The sequence below is a fragment of the Sarcophilus harrisii genome, chromosome 6 (genome assembly GCF_902635505.1).
Source record: "Sarcophilus harrisii chromosome 6, mSarHar1.11, whole genome shotgun sequence".
NCBI classification, from domain to species: domain Eukaryota; kingdom Metazoa; phylum Chordata; class Mammalia; order Dasyuromorphia; family Dasyuridae; genus Sarcophilus; species Sarcophilus harrisii.
In genome coordinates this window covers 140,114,927-140,135,482 of record NC_045431.1, presented here as the reverse complement: position 1 = coordinate 140,135,482, position 20,556 = coordinate 140,114,927, and the positions used below count along the sequence as shown (strand labels likewise).

The following is a 20,556-nucleotide window of genomic DNA, read 5'->3' as shown; positions in this document are numbered from 1 at the left end:
AGCAAGCTACATACAAGTTAATTTGATAACAGCCTCAAAAAGACTGGAAGAGACTTCTTGCAGAAGGCAAAGCTTAAGATGACACTTGAAGGAAGTCCAGGAAGGAAGGAGGCAGAGATAAATAAGGAGAGCAATGAAAACAATCATTTGGGAGTTGGAATATCATGTGAGAAAACCAGCAAAAAAGGTCAGTTTCACTAAATTACTGAGCATGTGGAGAAGAGTAAAATGTGCAAAAACAAGAAAGATAGCAAGGGAAAACATTATAAAGAGCTCTAAGAGTCAACAGATTGTATATTTGATCCTGTAAGTAAGAGGGAACCACTGCAGTTTTATTTGTGTTTTTGTAATGTGTGTGTGTGTGTGTGTGTGTGTGTGTGTGTGTAATGTAATCAGACTTCACTTTAAAAACAACATTTTGACAGCTGAGTGGAAAATGAATTGGAGTAGAGAAAGACTTGAGGTACCAGGTTGCTGCAGTAGCCCAAGTATTAGCAGTAAACACTTGTACTAGGCTGGCAGCTACATCAGAGATAAGAAGGGAATATACAGAGGAGGTGTTATAAGGGTAGAAACTACAGAATATTGACAGTGAGGAATCTAGGATGACACCTAAGTTGTAAATTTGAGGGACTGGAAGGATGGTGTTGCCCTTGACAGTAATAGGGAAGCTTGGGAGTAAATAATGAGTTCAATTTTGGATATGCTGAGTTTAATATGTCTATAAGAAATCCAGTTGGAAATATCTGAAAGGCAATTAAAGGTGTGAGATTGGCTATCAGGAGAGAGGTTAAGGCTAGTAAAATAGATCTGAGAGTTATTAGCATAAAGTTGATCATTGAGATCACAAATGAAATAGGAAGAAGAGAAGGAAGATTAGGACCAAGACCTTGGGGACACCTCCAATTGATAGGCATGACTTGGATGAAGATCATAAAGATCAAGCAAAAGAGACAAGATTTGAGACAAGTAATAGGAGAATCAGCAGAGAGAAGCATTGAAAAAGCCTAGAAAGAATATAAAGGAAAATAATTTGCATTTTCAGAGGCTTCTAAGAGATCAAGAAAGTAAAAGGTTGAGAAAAGGAAGGCCATTAGGTTTGGTAATTAATAAAGCAATGTATCTTTGGAGAGGAAAGTTTTTTTGAAAGATGAATTCAAAAGCTAAATTGTAGCGAGGTAAGAACATGGTGAGAGGTAAGGGACTGGGGACATTTACTTTAAATAGTCTTCTTGAGTTTAACCACAAAATGGAGAAGAGATATAAAATGATAGCTAGCAAGGATGGTCAGATCAAGTAATGTTTCTTTTGTGGATGGAGTAGAGACATGGGGGTATTTGTAAGCAATAGGGAAGCAACTAGTACACAGGGAGTGATTAAATATTAGTGAGGCTAGGGACAATAAATGAGGCAATCTCCTGGAGAAGACAGACTGGAATGGCATCAATTACATGTATCGAGAGGTTTCCCTTGGTAGGAAGAAAGGCCACCTCTTCACTTGAAACAAAAGTAAGGCAAGAGATCATGGCAGAGGGCATCTTAATTATGTGAGATGAGGAATAAGGGGAAAAGGGGAGCATCTCTGCAAATGCCCTTAAATTTTTAGTTCTCGTTCTCAGGAGAGGAAATGTTGAGATAGAGAGAGACTGAGAAGTCTGAAAAGCGATAAAAAAGTTTAGTGAAGCCTTTGACTGCAATGGAGACTAGATTAAGAAGTGTAAAAGCACACTTGCACAAAGGGAGCAGAAGGGACCATTCAGGTTACATAATAAAACAATACATGAGTGAAGGCAATGAAGTAATGGTGTGAATAATACAAGACTGAGGTTTGACCAGGCAAAAGCTATGATAGAATAAAAGGACAAAGTTCACTTAGGACTCAGGATGGAGAAGATAAGACATTTATAAGGACGTTGGGAAAGTATTTGGAAGTCAGTGATGATGAAGAATAAGGTTTGAAGTTGCAAAGTAGAGGAAAAGATGGAATGACAAAAGATTATGATTAGATAAAGAAATTTCAGAATTCATTAATATGCATATGACACATTTGTGGATGGTGACAAGATCAAGAGAATGACAATATATATGTAACTTTGGGAAGGCTTAGAAGAAGGTAAGTTGAAGAATTAGGAGGACAAGTAGTTTGGGGAATACATACACACACACACACACACACATACACACACACACACAATGTTTAACTCCTTTCATTTGAGGGCAGGAGTCAGAAAAAGACCGTAAGTCAGGAATCCAACTGATTACAATTGCTACCTTCAAGGATCTTATAAAACACACATACATAAACCTTTGTGTTTAGCATATTTACTATACTCTGACCCTAGACCTTTAAATCAGGATATAATAAGATAATATAAAATCCTATGGTCTCTTTTGAATTTGTGGACATTTTTGAGTTGGCCAAACATTTTTTGAAAGAGAATTTTGACTTTTAAAATCAAGCAAAAGGTTCCAAAATATAAAAGTTTCGGAGAATTTGTTGCAGTGCTTGTTGTAACAAATCACTTTTGCTAGTCTCTTTCTTGTTTTGCTCCCAAAAGAAATGGGCCAAAGAGTCCCAGCTTCAGAATAGTTCAGTGTGATCTCATTGATTAATGATTGAAAAGCACTTTGTCATCTCCAGATGGAAGATGCTGTAGACATTCTAAAACCTGGTATGCAATTATCATTAGTCTTCTGAAAGAAAGAGGCAAAGTGTTTTGCTGCATTGAACAGTGTTATCTGCAGTTTGATTGACAATCATAGAAGCAGGTAATGATCATGTACTATAAGTTTTCTCTCCCTTTCTCCTCCTAAACAAAACCTTAATTTTTAGTTTTGTTCTGTGGTTGCAGAAAACCTCTTTTTTTTGGTCCTTTCAAATATAGATAGCAATATTTCTAGTTTGTATGACACAGAGCATTTTATCCCCAGGTGGTGTTTTTTCTCATACACAAACAGTAGCTTGCCCAAGGAAATAATAGCTTTTTTCTAAAACATTATTTCTGCCCTAAATTTGAATAACATAAAATGCACTAAAAAGCTTCTGTTTAATCACATAAAATGTTCTTTTTTTCAACTTCAGTGTAAAACAAGGGCCAGTGTCTACTAGAGCTCTCTCACATCCTGTGGTAAGAGAAGTAAAAAGCAGCCAAGTCCAAAGTTCCTTTTTCTCTCTTGTACACTGTCAGGATTAGATTCAAGAAACAGTAATTTTTTATTTCTAGAGACAGGATTTGATCCTGAGAAGCATTTAGTACTGAGAGATATTTCATCGGCTCCCTAAGTTATATGTGTCTATAGACAAAAGAAGAAACCTTAGAATGTAACTGTATTTCCTTTGTGGAACCTGGAAGATGTAAACTTATGGAGAATCCTCTTCTGGCCTCTTTCCTTGACACTTATTCAGATGAGGACAAGGATAAGAAAAAAGAGAAAATGCTTTCAGTATACTTATCTTCAGATTGGAAACTAGGGAACTATTACGTACTACATACTAATAATAATTTCTGTATGTATATCACCTATCTCACAACAGCCCTGTGAGATAGATAATAAGACTTGTTATGATAAATCCATTTCATACATGATAAAAATCCATGTCATACAAGCTCTAAGAAGTTAGATAATTGCTCAGTAACAGTTGGTTGACTTTAGAAAAAAAATTGAACCAGAGTCCTTTAGAAGTTCCTGGAGAACAGGGACTAGTTTTTGCCTTTCTTTTTATCTGTGGCATTTAGTGTGTTAATGATTAATGAGTATATGTTGATAACTTGTTTTGATTCCAAATCCAGTTGTCTATTCACTATCACATTCTAGAAAAATGTATATTTTTGGAAGCTTATCTCTTGAAATCACAAATCCATTGAAACAGAGAAATCAAAATATAATAGCCTGTTCTTGTCCCCAGAAACTTGAGACCTCATGATCATGCTGTAAACAATTAATGTAAGAATCAACAGTAAGTAAGTCTATATAGGGAATATGAATAGGCCAGTTGACTAGTCTGGGGGTCTAGAGGATGTGGGGAGAACATTAAGAAGAAGTGGTAGGGCAAATGATAAGTCCTAATAGTAGATCCTCCTCTTCAAAAGAATTGGTTAATATCAGCCAGTTCTTCCAGTGGTTTGAATAGCCTCACTTCTCTTTCCATTTAGTTGCCAGATAGAAGCTATGTAGCTTAAAGTTGTCAGAAAGAAAAGGGAGAGGTAAGAATAGGAATATCAGTTTTGGATTTTCTTATCATCCTGCTGCTCCATAAGTATCTGTATCTGTATGGTACAAAGCTGGTAGGGTACAAAGACGAGACAAAGAAAAAGGGCTCCCTCATTCATAGGAAATGAAGAATGTCCCAGATCATTATTATTATCCTTCTGTCATTCATTTGACATTCTTTTGGGACACTGTCCCAACTAGCCACCCACTTGACACTCTAGAAGGGAAGAATACTAATTCATCTATAGTTGTTCCCATAAAGTACCCCAAAACTTACATTTTCCCTATAGGATATTGAATAAACCTAAACCCATCATTATAGTGATTCCCTTATAAGTAATTTCTTTTTATCTCTGGAGGACCTTAAAAGAAAAACTGAGCACAAAATTACTTTGGTACATAATGGAGGCAATATATTAGAGAAGACATGTGGTCTGAGTCAAAAGACTTGAGTTCTACTGGCCCTCCTCTCACTAATTAGTTATTGTATTCTCAGAAGAGATAGGAGAACTTAATTAAATGTGGCATAGTGATTATTGTCAAGATGACCCTTAACATTACAAACTGTACTAGAAGACACATTACTAAATTGTATATGAACCAAAATGAGCCTAAAATATAGTCCTATAATTTCTGTCAGAATGGTGACAAAGATTCACTGGTGTTTGCTCTGTAAAGCTAGCAATCATGTTTTGCCCCACTCTTTCCTCCTCTTTTGAATACAGTTCTCAAGATGAATAGCACTAAATCATGCTTTTATGTTGTGCCTTGCTTCTTGGAGCATGAAAAAAAATAGAATTGAAATTTTGCCTTTGGTCTTTTTTATATTTAAAATTTTTGAAGTGAGAACAATTCTATACTTTTCAAATGCATCTAAAAGCATTTAAAAGGTCACATTAGAAGCCCATTATTTGGCCCATAATTCTATCAGAGGGTTCATAACTACAGTTAAACTTCAGAGTTACTGTATCCTAAAGGTAATACTCTTCTTACTTTTACTCATAGCCTTAGGTGGGAATACCTCAGACTCAGGAAAAGAGGAATATGACAGTAACAATTCCCATAAAAAAGTGCTCAAGTCATTGGGCATAATGTAAGAAATAAAACTACAACTCGGTTTGTAAAATGATGATAGCACCTTAAGCGTCATCAAAGTTCAGTTCTAGACACTATAAGAGAGAACCCACATACAGTGGAGGACAACTGGGATGGTGAAGCTTTGGAAGCAAGGCCATGGTGGTATCTTCAGGCTTTGAAGGACTAGTACATAGAAGGAAGCTTTGATTTTATTCTTTGTTACCCCATAGGATAAAGCTGGGACTTGTGGGTGGAAGTCACAAGGAGACAAATGTAGGCTCCATAAGAGGAAGAATATTCCTAAAAAGTACTCACTCCCACCAAGTACCAAACATCTGTGAGAAGAGACCAAACAATAAGAAACCTTATATGAATTGTATAGGGAACATGTTCATTGAGTGGGAAGTTGAACAGGATTTGAATTTGTATGTCTAAGATTTCTTCCCAGTCTAAAATTCTAAAATTCTAAGCTTTTAAAGCAATAAACACTTGGTATGATGAAAAGAATGCTGGACGCTGGACTTGGAGTCAAGAGGAGCCCTGAATTTAATCCTGGCCAGTCTTGTAGTCAGGAAGATTAGAACCTCAAGTTCTCATCACATATGTAACTTTCATGTGACTCTGGACTTAACCTTTCAGGGCTCTAGGCATCTCCAAAAGAACATAACATACAAAGTGCCAGTACTAGGCTGCTTTGGGAGATAAAGTTGCCACTGTAAGCTGCCTACACCTGTGAGTCATAGCTCCAAGCCCCAACTAAATCATTTCAGCTCTCTGGCCTTCTATCCCTTTATCTGAGCATGATATAGTGGAGAGAGAAGTACCCTCTCTGTCAGAAAGAACTTGGTTGAGTTTCAGTCTGTCTGTAACCTTGGGCAATTCCTAGAGAACCACTCAGTGGCCCGGATGCTTTGTTGACTGCTGGTTGAACATGAAATATGGACAGGCACAATCCCTATCAATCATCCACAGCATGGGGAGATCAGAAAGAGTTAATGTGCTCTCTCATAGATTTGACTATCTCAGGAGTTGGTAAGAATTTTGGAATGAGAGTTGTCATTCTGGCCTCTGTTCATAAAATCAAGTTATGAATATGTACATGTGAGATACCAGGGACAAGTGCAAAGTTAGATTCAAACTTCAGTATGTTTGATGTTCTTTCACATTCCATCTTTCCTAATGGAGAGTTTGGGTCTCTGCCTCTAGAGCTTTTCTTTGGCAAGAGAATGAAAAAATTCTGAGAAACACACATTTCCCATAAGGAACTAGCACTTTGCTAAAAGTACTTCTTTCCATAGAGATTTTTAACCTCAACATAAAGACAGGTAGGTGGCACAGTGGTTTAGAGCTCTGGACCTAGGGCAGGAAGACTAAGTTCAAATTTGACATTAATCACTTAACCTCTGTCTTCCTTAGTTTCTTCATTTATTAGAAAGGGGCAATAATAGCATCTATGTCTATGATTCATAAGAATTAAATGAGATAGTATTTGTAAAGCTCTTAGCACAGGGCTTAGCACATAGTAGGCACTACATAAATGCTACTTATTATCATTAATTATAGATCATCAGGACTGGAAGTAACCTTAAAGGTCAACTGTTCCATCATCCTCACTTAACAAGTAAGGATATCTGTGCCCCAAGAGAATAAGCAAGTCACTTAGTGACAGAAATAGACTGCCTTTCCCAAATCTCAGACTAGTACTATTTTTCACTTTCTTTCATTAGATTGTAAATTCCTTGAAAGCAAGAACTGGTAAAATTTTGTGCTGGTTGTTTTGTTTTTATCTCTTGCCTTTCTTTGTATCCCAAATGCTTAGCACAATGCCTGATAAATTGTAGATACCTATTAAATACTAGTTGACTATCTTACCCCTACTTGCCTCAAATTGCTGCAAACTGGGAGGGGTAAGATTTTCACCAAAAGAAAAAAGAAAAGGAAAAGCTGGAACTCTATTGTTGCAAATGCAAAGTGTTTGGGGAAAGGCTTCTTCTTTTTGCATTCCCTTCCTTTTTGGAATATTTCTTCTGTCCCACCAGGCCCCCAGTAGAAGACAATCAGACGCTTTTGACCCCGGTGGTGAGCTGTGGGCCTCCTGGAGCACTGCTGACTCGACCTGTCATTCTTAGCATGCATCACTGTGCAGAGCCTGAAACAGAGGACTGGAAGATCCAGCTGAAGACTCAGACCACACAGGGGCACTGGGAGGTGAGTTCCCAGGATCTCGGAAAGCTTTTCCATGGTGCAAAGAACAAAGGTCCCAGGAAGTGCCTGAGGGAACCATTTGTTTCATTTTTAAGGCCAAAAAAGGGAAGATTTACTTGAAAGAAAAATTTTTGTTGTAACTGACGTGTTACTCGTGCCTCCGCCTAGTCTGAATGGACAGGGTATTGCATCATTGACTTAGCCTGTCCATCTTTTTTGGCATCAGGCCTGGGGACCTGCGTGGTAAATTGACCGCTTGGCATTTTTTAGTGGGAGGGAAGGTGAATGATGCCTTTGCCTAGTGTTCTCACATAGTTGAGACTCACTTCCTTTGATCTGAATGGCACATGATACAAAGTCACTTTTGCATTACTTATGACACATTTATATAGGAATAGAAGAAAGAAATTACATGGAGAAAAATAATATTAAAACCACCGAGTGCTTTGAAAGTATCAATCTTGACATTCATTTTCAGTATAGAGGGATAGCTTGTGGTATCATCCTGAGAAGGGGAAACTGAAAACAGAAATGGATGATGTTCCTCCCTTATCACTCAGAATAATAGAGAATTCCAGCTATCCTAATTTTCTTAAGTGATTTTTATCAGGGTAAGTTTTTAGCTATATTTTAAATATTTAGAGGAGAAAGGAGAAGAAAAGGAAGAGAATAAACATTTATTAAGTGCCTACTATGTGAAGGTTCTGTGCTAAGTACTTTGCAGACATCTCAAGTGATCACTTGATTTACATCAGAAATGTTCATTTAGATAAAAAAATAGAAAATTTTACATTTTAATAGCAGTTTTAATAACAAAAGATAAGGATTTTATTTCATTGATTTAGATGAGGAAATTTTCTCTACCAATATATATAGGACAGCACCTTATGTAATTTATATTCCTAAAGACTTGTCCAGAGCCCTGGGATTTACTTGTCCAGAGTCACATAGCCAGGATATGTCAAAAGCAGGACTTACATGCAGGTCTTTTTCATTTCAAATCTGGATCTCATTTCATTAAATCATTCAAACTTAGTATGTATCAAACACACCAAAAACACAATCAAACCAGATTAAAATGTTCTGGAAATATTTAACAAAATAAACAAAAAGGTCATAGAAACTAAATAATGATAATAATGTGACTTTCAAAGTCAATATGTTGCCCTCAGGGATCCTTAGTGTTTAGTGACCCCTGTTTTTATTGGAGTTTGACATCCCTGCTCTTGAGAAGACTGGCACCTACTGAGTATTACAGGCAAATTCCCACTTCTTTCTTGGAAGCGTGGCCTCTCTAAACTCATAGCATAAGGACACAATTTGGCTTGGTTATTTTTTGTTTGTTTTTTATTTACATCACTCTGCTATATCCTACTGAATTTACAGTCAGCCAGAACCCCCAGATCTTTTTCAAACAAATTGCTGCCTTCCCCTCCAATACTTCTGAAATTGATTTTTGGTACCACAAAGCAAGATTTAACATTTATTTCAGTTGAAGTCTTTATTAGATTCAGTGTAGTGATCTAATCTGATAAGACCTTTTAGATCTTGACTTTCTCTTCCAGCATTTTAACTCTCCCTTATAGCTTCGTGCCATAAGAAAATACAAGCTGCCTTTGCATTTACCTAAGTTATTATTAAAAACTTAAAAAGTGGCAAAAACAATCATAGCAACAACAACAACAACAAAAAAAAAAAAAGCACAGACCAAGCCCATATAATGTGAACATATCTTCCAACTGTTCAGGGCATTTCATCAGCAGCCTCCTTTCAAGTTGTTCTTGAATCATTAACATCTATTCTCCTATTCAACCAGTTCCAAACGCATCTACCTCTATAATCATCTAGTCTGAATTTCTACAATAATAATATGAGTTGTTATCAAACACTTTACAAAATACTAAATAAATCTGTTCCTTATTTTAAAAATAAAATGCTAGTCAGTTCTAATCATCTCTTTAATGATCTCTTCTGGGATTTTCCAAAGAATTAAAGTTGAGCACCCTGGCCATTTGTTTGTGAGCTATTTTTCCCCTTTCCTTTTTTTGGAAAAATAGGAAAACATCTGACCTCGACCAATATTTCTTCTATTATTCTTAAGCTTTTACATATTTCTAAAAATGGTTCAGTAATTATACTCTTCAAGGCTTTTAGAAATATATATATGTATGTGCATGTAAACATATGTATATGCATATTTAGGCATACATATACATGCACACATGTATATGTATATATGTGTGTATATGTATTTTTTGCAAGTGTAAGTTGGGTTATTTTGCACTCACAGAAGACTCTTAAGACAACTCTTCTTTTCCTTCCTCATCAGAATTATTTTCCTTTTTTTTCTTCAGAATTTCATTCTTGAGATTTCCCCATCCCTTCTGGCCTGACTTCCCCTGTAGAGTTGCAGTCCAAGGGACCCTATCTGTCCATCCTTGGAACTCTCTGAAATTTGCCCTCTCAAAATCTGGGCTGCATGTCACACTTTTCTTCTCTCTCACAAACTCTAAGAAAAAGTGGTGATTTTTCTTCAAAGGTTTCCATCATATTTCTATCTATTATTACAAATAAAATACACAACAGAATTTATCCTTATTGGTTCTTCCACTCTTTGAAGTTGAAATTATCATTAAAATAAGTCAAGAAGTGATTAGCTGCTCTGCTATTGGCAGTGAGAAAGTGCCACCAGATATCTGGATAATTGAAATCCCCCATCACTACTGTATAATGTCTGTCCCTGATGTGTTTTGTTTCCAGAAATGCTCTGGGAATTTTAGAGGACTGCAAGATCAAATAAGAGTCATCAATGTAATGTGGTAGAGAGAAAATGTAATGGTGGGTTGCTTTAAAAGACTGCATAGATTTTAGGCCTTGGGAGGTGTTAGCCTCACTGTGCACTGCCTTTATCATGGCTCATCCATGCCTTATGTTTGGTTCTGGGATTCACAATTTATAGAGTGTATCCATAGGAGGGAAATAAGAATGATAAAGAGCCCTTAACTTCTTTTAAATGAGGAATTGTTGAAAGATTTGAGGGTGTTTATCCCAAAGCTATGATCTAGCACTCTTCTAACTTTGTTCTACAGTCTTTCATTTGGTGATCTCATAAGATCTTCTTAATTTAATTATCTTTATGCAGGTGACAATTACTTCTATATATTCAGTCCTACTTTCTTGCTTAGGCTCCAATGGTGTCCTATTACCAATTGGAAATTATAAATTAGAAGTTCCACAGACATCTCGAATTCAGAATATCCATAAGAGTACTCATCTAAAATCTAAAGCCTATTCTGAACTTCCCTTTTTGTTGGGTATGCTATTATTCCAGATACCCCAGTATCACAACCTTAATTTTACTCTTTACTTTTCACTCTCCATGACTTCAAATATACAGTCAGTTGATAAATTTTATAATTTCTGTCACCGTAATAGCTCTTGCATCCCATTCCTTTCTCTTTGCTACCATGGCCACTACCCTAGTTCAAGCCCTAATAACCTCTCTTCTCTTCTGTTGAAGTTAACATCATAATTTATTTTCCAGACTGAAGTCTCAGTCAGCTCTAATCCATCCTTCACACATCTAGTAAAGTGATTTTTCTAACACAGGTCTGCCTATGTCATACCCTTCCTCAGTAAGATCCAATTGTTCCCTCTTGCACTTAGGAACAAATATAAACTCTTATAAACTCTTCTGTTCTACTTTTAAAGCCTTTAAATAAGTCATCCCTACCTACCCTTCCAGCTTTGTTTTGCATTGTTTCCTTACTACATTCTGTGATCCCATCAGTATACTAAATTGACAAGACAGTCCTTCAAGTATCTGAAGGCAACAATCCCACTGAATCCACACATTTCCTCCTTCTATTCTGCCATCTGTACTTCTTTCAGTCAATAGCAGAATGACATGGGGTTGAGTCCCCCTCACTAGAGCTTGCCTTCCAGCTGAAATAGTGTCAGATTTTTTCCTAAAATATAGTGCCTAGAAGTGGACAGAATACTCTAGAAATGATTATAATATTCTATATATGGTATTACAAAGGCTAAGGACAGTGAAACTATAGGATCCCATATTGAATTCCTAGGGCTAAAGATCATTTTACCTTTTATCTGTCATCAATCAATCAATCAACCAATCAAGTCTGCCAGCATTTTTTAAGTGCTGGGCACTGGGTTAGGCATTAGAGATACAAAGATAGGCAGCCAGCTGTTCTCAAAGACAAGCATTTCATCCTGAAAGAAAAGGAAACATGTGCATATATTGGTAACAAAATAAGTCAAAGGTAATTTGTTTGGGAGAGGGAGATGGAGCCTAGCAGCCAAGAGAAAACAAGAAAGGTCATGTAGAACTTGTGCTGTATTTGGAAGGAAAAAATGGATTCCATGAAGTGGAGGTGAGGAAGGATTATGTGCTGGGCCTGGAGGATAGCTTCTCAAACAGAAGGATAGCAAATTCTGTAGTTTCAAAGTTGTTTTAGAACACAGGTGGTCACGCCCTCCCTGACTTCTCAAGGAGGTGAGAACCCCAAAAAGGAGGTGATCACACCCCCCTGATTTCTCAGGAAGGGAAATGAAAATACTAAAAAGGAGATGATCACGCTCTCCCTCTCTTCTCAAGAAGAGAGATGAAAAACACCAAAGGGAAATGGGGAGTCAAGCCAGATATTGTTAGCAGGTTTCTGGGCTGAAGGATCTTACTAGAAACAAATACACATAAATCTATCAGCATAAGAGGTATTGCACAAGCACATAGCAATAAAGCACAGGCTAGTAGTGATGATTCCAGAACAGGCTCAATGTGGTGTAACAAAAATGAATTGTACATGCAAGTAGTGATATAACAAACAATATGACTCAACATGGTATTGTAAAAGATTCCCAGAAGGCCTAGAAAGAGAGTATTTAAATAACAATCACACACACATCTCCTTCAACAGCCAAGAGATAGTCCAAAACCAATCATTGTCCATTACTTCACGTGTCAGGGAATCCAATAATCCCTACAAGTTTTTGAAGTCCTGCAACAATCTTATTATGTGTTAGGGAATCCAATGATTCCTGAGGATTTGCAAGCCCTGAATCAGTCTCATTTTCATATTCATGAGTCAATTGCCATAACTGCCATGCTCTTTCAGTGGTGGGCACAATCAGCGATGGAACCACCTGATGTTTCTTGGGTCTTCTCTGTCTCTCTCCAATGGACAAGGCAAATATGGCTCGTTAGCACCCATCTGATTCCTTCTCCAGCTGTAAAAATACAAGCAAACCCTCTCCCCCAAGCAGTTAACCTATCTGGTCCCTTCCATTCACCACTTTCTGGGTCTCTCCACATCACCTGGAGATTATCTAACGATAATGGAGCTGCTCGCAATGGATACTGCCCTTCCAGTGGGTTATAAAACCTGTTTGGCAGAGCTAATGCATCTTTGTCAAAAATCAAGAAGTTAATAGTATAAAGAGCTAAATTTAAAAGTTCTCTAGGGTTACCTGTGGCTCCCCCTTTTTTTTGTTTTTGGAGGAGCATCTTCATGTCTCTGTTTCTCCTTTCTACTATTGCCTGTCCTTGAGGACCAGTGGTATGTAAAATCTTATACTGTGCACAGAAGTGTGTAAAATGTTTAGAAGTATATGCAGGTCCATTGTCTGTTTTCATTGCATTTCATTCCATTGATTCATGGCACACCCATGATTACAAAAGCTTGTATAAGAAATTCAGTGACCACTTGGGCTGTCTCTTTTGCTGCTATTGCAAAAGTGATTCCTGAAAAAGTGTCTACCACAACATGGATAAAAAACCACAAGGGTTCTTCCCTGGAAGGAGTGTAGGAGCATGGAAAGGAAGGCAAGCTGTACAGGTTTTTACTATGCTCCTAACTTCCTCTTTTGTTATCCCCAAATTGCAAACGTAAAGCTCAAGCAGCCTGAGGATATTTAGAATGAGATTCTTGGGTTGCCTGAAATAAAGGAGTATTGGCCAACATGGTTACAAGATAGCCTTGTAACCATCAACCATTTGAATTTCCATCAAAGTTCACTATGTGAGTGGACATGCAATATATAAATCTTACCTGGATGCTTTCTCACTTGCTCTTGAAATTCCTTAAAAGGGTTGATTCATATATATATTAGAACCTACAAATTTTATTTGGGCTGTGGCAATTCTTTGTACCACACCTACTGAATAGGCTGAATCAGATATTATATTTACATCTCCTGGATAATTAGTAAGACCTAGAATAATTGCATACAATTCATTCTGCTGAGTGGATTGTAAAAGAGTTCTCACTACTCGCTTTATATCTAGATCATGAGAGTACACAGCACAAATATTGTGTTTGGATGCATCTGTAAAGATAGTTGGTCCTTTAAGAGGAACCTTAGAAATCTTTTTCTTCAAGAATCCATCATGAATTATGTAATAGTCTGGTTATCTTTAATGGAGACCCATGTATAAAATTTGGAAATGTGGCCAATAAAATTTGCCACTCTGGAATGGTTTCAAAGAATATATTAAGTTGTGCATTGGTATAAAAGTAGTATATCTTATCAGGTCTTATCCCAGATAATTGTACTATTCACTTAATGACCTTTAGTAAAATTCTAGCCACAAGCACTGAGTAAAGAATAAGGTTTTTTTTTTCCCCCTATTATATATTTTTTTTTATTTAATAGCCTTTTATTTACAGGTTATATGCATGGGTAACTTTACAATTAACAATTGCCAAACCTCTTGTTCCAATTTTTCACCTCTTACTCCCCCACCCCCTCCCCTAGATGGCAGGATGACCAGTAGATGTTAAATATATTAAAATATAAATTAGATACACAATAAGTATACCTGACCAAAACGTTATTTTGCTGTAGAAAAAGAATCAGACTCTGAAATATTGTACAATTAGCTTGTGAAGGAAATCAAAAATGCAGGTGTGCATAAATATAGGGATTGGGAATTCAATGTAATGGTTTTTAGTCATCTCCCAGAGTTCTTTCTCTGGGCGTAGCTGGTTCAGTTCATTACTGCTCCATTGGAAATGATTTGGTTGATCTCGTTGCTGAGGATGGCCAGGTCCATCAGAACTGGTCATCATATAGTATTGTTGTTGAAGTATATAATGATCTCCTGGTCCTGCTCATTTCACTCAGCATCAGTTCATGTAAGTCTCTCCAAGCCTTTCTGAAATTATCCTGTTGGTCATTTCTTTTTTTTTTTTAATTATTCCATAATATTCATATACCACAATTTATTCAGCCATTCTCCAACTGATGGACATCCATTCAGTTTCCAGTTTCTAGCCACTACAAAAAGGGCTGCCACAAACATTCGTGCACATACAGGTCCCTTTCCCTTCTTTATAATCTCTTTGGGATATAATCCCAGTAGTAACACTGCTGGATCAAAGGGTATGCACAGTTTGATAACTTTTTGAGCATAGTTCCAAACTACTCTCCAAAATGGTTGGATTCGTTCACAACTCCACCAACAATGCATCAATGTCCCAGTTTTCCCGCATCCCCTCCAACAATCATCATTATTTTTTCCTGTCATCTTAGCCAATCTGACAGGTGTGTAGTGGTATCTTAGAGTTGTCTTAATTTGCATTTCTCTGATTAATAATGACTTGGAGCATCTTTTCATATGACTAGAAATAGTTTCAATTTCTTCATCTGAGAATTGTCTGTTCATATCCTTTGACCATTTTTCAATTGGAGAATGGCTTGATTTTTTATAAATTAGAGTTAATTCTCTATATATTTTGGAAATGAGGCCTTTATCAGAACCTTTGACTGTAAAAATATTTTCCCAGTTTATTGCTTCCCTTCTAATCTTGTCTGCATTAGTTTTGTTTGTACAAAAACTTTTCAGTTTGGTATAATCGAAATTTTCTATTTTGTGATCAGTAATGATCTCTAGTTCTGCTTTGGTCATAAAGACCTTCCCCTTCCACAGGTCTGAGAGGTAAACTATCCTATGTTCCTCTAATTTATTAATAATTTCATTCTTTATGCCTAGGTCATGAACCCATTTTGACCTTATCTTGGTGTACGGCGTTAAGTATGGATCAATGCCTAGTTTCTGCCATATTAGTTTCCAATTTTCCCAGCAATTTTTATCAAACAGTAAGTTCTTATCCCAAAAGCTGGGATCTTTGGGTTTGTCAAAGACTAGGTTGCTATATTTGTTGACTGTTTTATCCCTTGAACCTAATCTATTCCACTGATCAACTAATCTATTCCTTAGCCAATACCAAATAGTTTTGGTAACTGCTGCTCTATAATATAATTTTAGATCTGGTACAGCTAAGCCACCATCATTTGATTTTTTTTTCATTAATTCCCTTGAAATTCTTGACCTTTTGTTTTTCCATATGAACTTTGTTGTTATTTTTTCTAGGTCATTAAAATAGTTTTTTGGGAGTCTGATTGGTATAGCGCTAAATAAATAGATTAGTTTAGGTAATATTGTCATCTTTATTATATTTGCTCGCCCTATCCAAGAGCATTTAATATTTTTCCAATTGGTTAGATCAGACTTAATTTGTGTGAAAAGTGGTCTGTAATTTTGCTCATAAAGTTTCTGATTTTCCCTTGGCAGATAGATTCCTAAATATTTTATATTATCAGTAGTTACTTTAAATGGAATTTCTCTTTGTAACTCTGACTGTTGGATTTTGTTAGTGATATATAAGAATGCTGATGACTTATGTGGGTTTATTTTATAACCAGCAACTTTGCTAAAGTTGTGGATTATTTCTAATAACTTTTTAGCAGAATCTCTGGGGTTCTCTAAGTATACCATCATGTCATCGGCAAAGAGTGATAATTTGGCTTCCTCATTGCCTATTCTTATTCCTTTAATCTCTTTCTCAGCTCTTATTGCTATAGCTAGCGTTTCTAATACAATATTAAATAGTAACGGTGATAGTGGGCAACCTTGTTTCACTCCAGATCTTATTGGGAATGGTTGCAGTTTGTCTCCATTACATATGATGCTTACTGATGGTTTTAAATAGATGCTGCTGATTATTTTAAGGAAAAGTCCATTTATTCCTATACTCTCAAGTGTTTTTAATAGGAATGGATGTTGGATTTTATCAAATGCTTTTTCTGCATCTATTGAGATGATCATATGGTTTTTGTTAATTTGGTTATTAACATGGCCAATTATATTGATAGTTTTCCTAATATTGAACCAGCCCTGCATTCCTGGTATAAATCCTACTTGATCATAGTGTATTATCTTGGAGATGATTTTCTGTAGTCTTTTTGCTAATATCTTATTTAAGATTTTAGCATCAATATTCATTAGGGAGATTGGTCTATAATTTTCTTTCTCTGTTTTCAGCCTACCTGGTTTAGGTATCAGTACCATGTCTGTGTCATAGAAGGAATTTGGTAGGACTCCTTCATTCCCTATTTTATCAAATAATTTATATAGCATTGAGGCCAATTGTTCTTTAAATGTTTGGTAAAATTCACATGTAAATCCATCTGGTCCTGGGGATTTTTTCTTAGGGAGTTGTTTAATTGGCTGTTCTATTTCTTTTTCTGAAATGGGACTATTCAAGCAATTTACTTCCTCCTCTGTTAATCTGGGAAGTCTGTATTTTTGGAGGTAGTCATCCATTTCACTTAGGTTATAAAATTTATTGGCATAAAGTTGAGCAAAATAACTCCTTAAAAGAATAAGGTTTTGTTCTGATTGTGCTGGGGGGGGTTCTCCCACTCCCACTCCCACTGTCTCCCTGATGAAGGACTGCTATGGGTGCCGGTTTTGCGGCAAAAACTGATATTTCCAAGGGTTTTTGAGTGACTCTTTCAACCACATTGGATCCTCTTGAACTTCTTTTGTAAGCTGTCATAGTGAGTTTAAAGCACTGTCTCCCCTTAAAATGTCATATTATGGTTGCAATAGATAAGTAGTTAATTAAGTCTAACACTGGACGCATCCATTAGATACCTCCTATCAATTTCTGAAAATCATTTAGGTGTTTAGCTTCTCTGTTCTTAAGGACAGTTTTTGTACTGTAAGCACCTTAGGGTATACTTCCTATCCTAAATATTGAAAAGGAGCATGTCTTTGAATTTTTTTCTGGAGCTATGTGCAATTTGTAGTTCCTTAGTGTTTCCATGGTCTTTTGTAGACATGCTTCTAACATTTGCTTCTCAGATGCACACCTCAAGATATCTATCATCCATGTAATGTAAGTTACTCCAGTAAGAAAAGCATTTCCAAAAGTTATGTAATTATTACATAACTTTTGGAAATGCTTTTCTTACTGGAGTAAGAGCAGCAGCAACATACATTTGACACATAGTAGGGCTGTGGCAAAACTGTCCATTCATATCTTTTATAAGACTCAGCTAAGTTAATGCTGGGTACTTAAAAGGCAAATCTTTTCATATCCTCCTTATCTAGAGGGATAGAATAGAAATAATCCTTAATGTCTATAACCCAAAAAGGCCATTCTCTAGGCAATTGAGTAGGAGGTGGAAGTACAGGCTAAAGAGTCCCCATAGTTTCCATCTGTTCATTTACTTTTCTTAAATCAGTCAACATCCTCCAATTTCCAATTTCTTTTTTACAGCAAATACAGGGGAATTCCAAGGACTTAGAGAAGGTTGTAAGTGTCCTTGGTCAAGTTGCTCCTGTACTATATCTAATAAGGTCTGAATTTTTTCACTAGCTAAGGGCCATTGTTCTATCCACACTGGTGTGTCAGTTTTCCATTGAACAGGAACCAGGTGAGAGTGCTGGCAGGCCTTCAACAGCAGCCCTGCCTAAAAAAGCAAAGTATTCATTTGTAATCCTAACTGTTGTAAGATGTCTGTTCCCCACAGATTGATGGGGATTTTTTCAACTACAAAATGAGTAAAAACTTCTGTTTCACCTTCAAATGTCCATCTCAAAGGGATAGTACTAACTTCAGCTGCCACTGATCCTCCTATGCCAGACATATAGGTGTCTGCCTTAATCTTTGGCCAATGACTAGGCCAATTGGTACCTCCGATGACTGTATGATCTGTACCCATGTCTACCAAGCCTTCCAGTGGTATGCCATTTACATAGATAGTGAGCATAGGATGATCAGCTGTAACTGCTGCTGTCTAGAATATTTCTGGATTCTGTTGCTATCTGGGCAACTATCACCAAATTGCCTATTAGGAGTCTGTATCAGTAAACCTGATGCTACTACTTCGCCTGGTTGATAAGTCACACATTGTCTACCTGTGCTAGTGACTGGAATATTATCTACACATTCTCCAGTTTCCCACATCAAAAAAGGACACTGTTTTGTAAGCACTCTCAGGAGGTGAAATGGTCAAGACTACTGTGCCTGGAGGCAAGGGAATCATAGGCTGGAGAGGACAGATTTCACCTCTCCAGGAGGTATCTCAGTTGTCCCAGCTGCATACAACTCTATTCTCCCCAACTGTAGTCCCTTTTTCCCATCAGATTGCTTCTTGTCTGATTGGTCATGTCTGAGTACTGAACTTCTAAAGACTCTCTGGGTGTAGCATCAACTGCCCTCACACCCAAAGTGGTTTTTGCCTGAGGCCCTGGAGCTGGGCCCCGCATCCCTTTTCCCTGAGTCAATCTACATTTTGATGCCCATGGAAGCCTCTGTTGCATTTTGGACATGGGGTTTTGTGTCTTATTCTCCCACCCTGTTTTCTCACTGTCTTTATACCAACACTGAGCTTTCAGCTGGCCTACTTTGCCACACTGAAAGCATTGACAGGTCTCTCTGGAAATCCCTTGCCAAAAGGGACCCTGTCTTCCCATGTTTGGATCTTGGGAAGTCTTCATCATAACCAGAGTATAAAAGGTACTTGTGCCCACTATGGCATAGTGTCTTATGATCTCCTCTAAAGGAGCATCCTTATGTAGTCCTAGTATAATTCTTCTACAAACCTCATTAGCATTTTCTCTAACAAGTTGTCATTATAATTTCTGTTGCTGCATTTTCAACAATAGTTCGTATGACAGCTGTCTTCAAACATCCCACAAAATCAGCAAAAGGTTCATTTGGACCTTGCTCTATTTTTGTGAAGGCTTCCCCTCTATCTTGTCTTCCTGGGAAGGTATCCCTTGCTTTGATAGCAGCAGCAGCAGTAGCAACAGTTACAGTTTGCTCATATGCTGCTATAGAGTAATTAATCTGTGCTGAAGTGTCTGCATAAGGACCTATACCTCTTAGTTGGTCACAGGTGATTAATATGTTAACTCCAGGTTGCCTCCTTTGTTGGGCTTGTATCCTACAGAGTTTACTATCCACAACAAATTTTGTCCAGGCTCTAAGCATGGGGAATGCTTAGATTTCCAATCACTAGGGGTTAAAATTTCATAAGCCAAATTCTCTAATACCATCTTAACATAAGATCATGTAGACCCATAAAGAGTACAAAGCCTTTTTCAGCTTTTTGATAATTTCTAGATTAAGAGGAGTGTGCCTTCTTTTTTTCTTGACCTGAAGAGTTAAGCTGTTTAATCACAGGATAAGTTTCTATTCTCAAATCAACTGTATTTGGTCCTTCTTCTTGGGCTTTAAGTAGTGCCTTTTGCAATCTAGTCATGGGGGAGAGGGAGTTGCTGGTGGTATCACTGCCCTTCCCACTCATCCTCCTTCCTCCACCCAGGAAGGTGAAATTGATGGGGGAGGGTCAAGAGCCTGCTCGGGTATACATGTAGTTGAAGCTGGGGTGTGAGACTGAGAATCACCACATCCTTTAAATTCACTCAATTCTCCATGCCTTTTGGCTATTTTATCAGCACCATCCCCCTTTTCTTCCTCTTTTTCTTCAGGCCTCCTTGTTTGGCTGTTCTCCTTAAAACTCTTCTTTTTTTAAGAACTTTTGGAATTCTTGAAGGCCAATTGTATTATGTTGTATATATAGAATATTTCCTTAGAAATTGAATCAGCACCATTATCATTGTAATATTCAATTAGTTGCTCTCCTACTAGTTTCCATTTATCTGCCTCTAATTCTTCTTCCTTGAAGAACCAAGGGGACATGCTTGGTTTCTAATGTTTACAAGAGTCCACCAATCTGCTCCCAAGT

General features: G+C 37.1%; 1 protein-coding gene and 1 long non-coding RNA gene across 3 annotated transcripts in view; one reads left to right on the top strand and one right to left on the bottom strand.

Annotated features, from left to right (window-relative positions):
• UNC5C (unc-5 netrin receptor C) overlaps positions 1-20,556 on the top strand; it is a 407,070-nt gene that overhangs the window by 335,104 nt on the left and 51,410 nt on the right. For both annotated transcript variants that reach the window (XM_003772864.4, XM_031941564.1), the window contains one exon: positions 7,329-7,497. In XM_003772864.4, the coding sequence (XP_003772912.1) occupies positions 7,329-7,497 (169 nt within the window). The remainder of the gene's footprint in view (positions 1-7,328; positions 7,498-20,556) is intronic.
• Positions 1-20,556, bottom strand: part of LOC116419732 — a 70,290-nt gene that overhangs the window by 13,596 nt on the left and 36,138 nt on the right. The window contains exon 2 of the long non-coding RNA XR_004230023.1: positions 11,598-11,727. This is a non-coding gene — a long non-coding RNA (uncharacterized LOC116419732). The remainder of the gene's footprint in view (positions 1-11,597; positions 11,728-20,556) is intronic.